Source organism: Sinocyclocheilus anshuiensis, unplaced genomic scaffold (genome assembly GCF_001515605.1).
Source record: "Sinocyclocheilus anshuiensis isolate Anshui unplaced genomic scaffold, SAMN03320099.WGS_v1.1 scaffold327, whole genome shotgun sequence".
Lineage (NCBI taxonomy): Eukaryota > Metazoa > Chordata > Actinopteri > Cypriniformes > Cyprinidae > Sinocyclocheilus > Sinocyclocheilus anshuiensis.
Genome location: NW_015548206.1, coordinates 497,470 through 502,198, shown reverse-complemented (window position 1 = coordinate 502,198; position 4,729 = coordinate 497,470). Strand labels below are relative to the sequence as shown.

The window sequence follows — 4,729 nt, the reverse complement described above, 5'->3', positions numbered from 1 at the left end:
GAAGACTGCTTTTGGTGCCCCTACTGGCCACTACGAGTATCTGGTCATGCCCTATGGACTTGCCAACGTCCCCTCCGTATTCCAGGAATTCATGCATGAGGTGCTCCGGGAGTTTCTCCATCGATCCGTCATTGTCTACATAGATGACATCCTCATCTACTCCCGGAGCCATTTGAATACTTCCTGCATTACTTACCTCCTGTGTTCCTCCTAGTGTCTCCTCGTCTCCAAGTGTCTCCTGTTCCTCCTAGTTCCCGGATCGCTGAGGTGTGTGTTCCTCCTGTGTGCATTCCAGCTCCTGTAAAGCCAAAGACTCGGATTACTCCACTCGTCATATCCTTTGAACTGGTCTACGAACTATTCACTCACCATCACATCATCTGGACCCTACACCCGTACTCTCTGTGACCAAATAAAACTGTTTTATAAACACTAACCTGTTGCGTCAGACCTCTTCCGTTACAGTAACGCTCTCTGCCCTATTACAGACAGGCCTGAGTGGGTAGCAGCAGTCCGCCATTACTGTTTTCTTGCTGTAGCTGCTGGACATACAATGTCAGCGCTAAAGAGGCATTGTATTGTGTGTTGGGATGCACCAATGAACATAGGAGTCTCCATACACTCCCTTCATTTGAGCCACTGAGGACACTGTGGTTAAATTTCATTTTCGAAGGAAATGTCCCAGAAAAATCGGTAAAGTTAGGACTGACAAAAAAAAATTCGAATTTCGTATATTCGTCGAATTTAAAATAAAAAATCTACATTCGAATGTAAAAACGATGCATTCTAATTTTAGATGTGCGTTAAGGAGGCTGCCTTATCAGTGGCGCACGAGAAGCGATGATGACGTAAGTGTCATTGCATTTTAATGTTTTTGTTGGCCTATCCAGTTAAAGCCACTGGAACAACGCTGCTGCATTGTTAATTACAAATATTGTGGGAAAAGAGAACATAAATGTGGAGAAGATCTTGTTTACGTCAAAACTGAAACCAAGCCGTTCACACAGAACGCATATTTCGCGCATTTTCTAGAGGGACATCTATCACTGTTGCACTCGCGTCTCGCACAAGAGAGCCGCATGTTCAGAAAGCCATGTAAAATTAATGTAAGTTCAACTTTGAAAAAATATATCTCGAGACTTTATGGCGGGGTTTTTTCCCCATCCCACTGCATCCCATTTTAAATGAAAAACATACTCTTTGTGATTGGCCTTCGGCACTTTGTATTAAACTATGCATACATACACGATGCTGTTTTGTTTATAGTGGCCTCAGGAGAGAAGCCAAAAGCTTTTCTTCACCCTAACTGAAATTATGCCTTTTAAATTAGAATATAATTTGAATTTTGATAATATTTAAGTACAAAATTCGAATTTAGTTTTTCAGCCATTTTGACAGCCCTAGTCCCCTATATGTTTAGGGATCAATACCAACACTTTGTGCGCAAACGTCAGCTCCAGACAAAGTATCACACGTTTTTTCCAAATTGCATTTCTGAAAGAGCTTCTTGGCACTCTGTAAGGCTAATATTGCTAAAGCTACCATTATCTCTGCCTGCCTTTCACATGCTACCAGAATGATCATAAATAGGAATGTGGTAGTTAAAATTACATATTAAAGCAATGTGAAGTCGACCGCTTGAATTTGTCGAGCTCATAATCACATGTGGGACTTATAGTTTGTGATAGCTCGCTAAGGCACCACAAGACCAGCTGTCGTTATTTTTAACACACCGTGCTCCCCGTCTGTGTAATTCATAAATGAGCATTTATTATGCACAGTACAATCAGATGACTGAATTTTAAACTGAGTGCATTTTCTGTAAAGATAACAGGCTTGTACTAATAGTGGAATGCTTATTTGTATGCTGGAGCTTGAGCTCTTGAAGCTCCGCCCTCATTTGTAAAGGGGTCTGGAGCACCAGCTCATTTGCATTTAAAGGGACAAACACAAAAACGGCACATATTGGCTTATAACCTAAAAGTGGCAATTTTAACAAGCTATAAAAAATTATCTGTGGGGTATTTTGAGCTAAAGCTCTGGGGACATCAAATACTTATTTTACATCTTGTAAAAAGGGGCATAATAGGTCCCCTTTAATGCTTAGAGCTAATACTAAATATGTTTTATTTTGTAATACAATAAAATTATTTCGGTCTTCATCATTCCTATGGTTATCACTATGACAATTACCACAATTTAAATCAGGAACATTTGTTTTGAATCTCTGCATATATGTCGATGCTGTTCTTTGAGTACACTGCCTTTTGGAAAGCATTGTTTGTAATGAACCTACAAGCAAAACACCTTGGTTAGACTCACCGGGCCGGCCCAAACCAATCTTCTCCAGGTCCTCATTCTTCACATAGTCAAAGTGTGAGAGACGTGTAACGTTGAGCTCATCACGGATGCGCAGGAAATACTGCTGCAGTTGCACTTCCATCAGCAGCTCCAGCAGCCACTCAGTGCCCTCTTCACACTGCATACTGCTGCCCAACTTCTGCACAGACAGAGACACACCAATGAACTCCACAGAGCTATTCCCCATAGGTAATGACTCTCCCAAAACCCCAGAAGCAAGCATGTTAATGCTATTTCCAGCAAAATAAACTAACAAACTGTCAAAAACAAAAAGTAGTGTCCAACAAGACAGGACCAAGCGACCAAGTCCAGAAGTGTGATTGAACTAAATCACGTTTGATAGCATGCTAAATGTGCAGAGTGTGCAGCAACAATGAGTGGGGGGAAAAAAAACGATACAGTTGGCTTTCACAGTTTAACCGTGGCGCACATCTGGTGAGCACACACACACACACACACACACACACAGACCCAAACATGAACATGCACACCTGAAGTTCATAAAACACAGATGGCATTGGCCCTGGCCCAGGCCACATGTACTAAGCTGCTCTCTAAATCTATTTAATTACTCCCAAAAGGAGCATCTCCAAACCTCCAAAACTAACCAGATTACATAGGCCTTACCTTTTCACAAAAGCTGCTGCATCTCTAATTCCATTTCAGACCCAATTAACAACAATGTCTTGACGTATCAATAAAAATCTAAATCCTCATGTCCCAAAGTCCTTATAACGTTTAAAACAATGAACATCAATGGTCCCTTTAAGTTTCTGTTTTGCAATAAGAGGAACAGATAAATGGTGCAGCAAATGGATGGAAGAACACTGAAACTGATGCTTGGAAGCTCTGGGACAAATAAAGTGTGCTACTGTTTTCCATGGTCTGCTTTTGTGCTTGTTTTTTCTGTTGGAGCATATTAGACATCAGCTGCTTTCAATTTTCAATCTCTCCCTCCCCCTGCACTCCTTCACACTGGTGATCTTTCTCTGACACACTTTATTTCTCTGGAGGTCTTGTGGTAAGTCACTTCTTAACAACATTAAGGCAAAACCCGGGATGGTGAGGGGCAGGAGTTGGAGAGCATATCTTGCGATCAGAGAGATAGCAGTGTCAACTAGCCCTTTTGAATGACACTGCATGTTTGCATGCATCTGTGTGACTGTGTACCTTTTAAGCTTTTGTTCTTTTGTTCATGACACTTTCTTATGCAATGCATATGATGTGTGCAACTATAACAGGCTGCTAAGGGTGCAAACTGCAATACAACTGCAGACATATGTTTGCACTTTTAGTTTAATGCTAAATTCCAAGGGGGAAAACTGTGCTTCAAACTCAGTCAGTTCAATCAGATGTAATCAGCCAGATTGCACTTCCAAAAAAAAGGGATGAAAAAGCAGCTGTGAGGCATTACAGTGTAAAAGTTTCTCTTGATGTGTTGAAATTAGGGCTTTCAATCAGTTACAGACTGTACACAAATTATTTAGCCTACGTGAAATGTCAACGGATCAAATGATGTAAAATGATTTAAAACAGTGCTCAACCGTTTTTTTTTTCTTCTGATGGCAGATGCCGAGATCTTAGAAAGCAGGGTGTCCGATGGCCGATTTTTATTTATAGGCATCCTTCAGTCTGGATCAGGCTGGATGAGTATCACCAGTACATCATTGGTTGTGACTCAAAAGTCATATTTAGGACAAAACTAGGGATGTGCGCGACGACTAATTTGACTGTCGTTTAAATGGAAGTTTTGTATCTGACTAAAAGCAAGAAACCCCCAAAAGATGGTAAGAAAAAAAATAAAACTTTGTGCGTGCGTGTATATAATAGCCTACATTTGAAATACTTAATCTATGAATCACACTGTCAAATCCCTGAATGAATTCAGCTAAACATAGGTCACAATTATGCCGTACACTTGCCTCGTGTTATCATCATTTAATTTTAGGCGGTTGTTAAAAAGAAAAAAAAAAAGAAAGAAGAGCACACCGTGGTCTGGTGAAAGACGGGACCTGAGGCGATTAACAATAAAATTACGGCACTTGAAAAAACGCGCTCGGCAGGAACTGAAGTCGCAGGCACGCAGAGATAACGAAAAGCAAGCCAACAGAATTTCGGAAAGCGTCTGGACATCCCGCACTACCACCGAAGTGGGTCTTCGTTAGAGGAATAGACAGCGGCAGCGGGCTGTAGTGAATGACGTGATTGACATTAGCTGGCTTTGGCTAGTCTCTAAGCTAACGCCTAAGTGCCTGTATTGAATATGATTACGCATCGCTCCAGTAGAGTTATTGTAAGACAATTTGACATTACACAGTTTACACAAAACTTTTCCGTTTCCTTCTAATTCAAAATAATCCCACACCTT

General features: G+C 41.0%; 1 protein-coding gene across 1 annotated transcript in view; it reads right to left on the bottom strand.

The window, feature by feature from the left end:
- The window catches only part of tnk2b (tyrosine kinase, non-receptor, 2b), a 42,635-nt gene that overhangs the window by 31,661 nt on the left and 6,245 nt on the right, over positions 1–4,729 (bottom strand). The window contains exon 2 of the mRNA XM_016440242.1: positions 2,323–2,500. Coding sequence (XP_016295728.1) covers positions 2,323–2,500 — 178 coding nt within the window. The remainder of the gene's footprint in view (positions 1–2,322; positions 2,501–4,729) is intronic.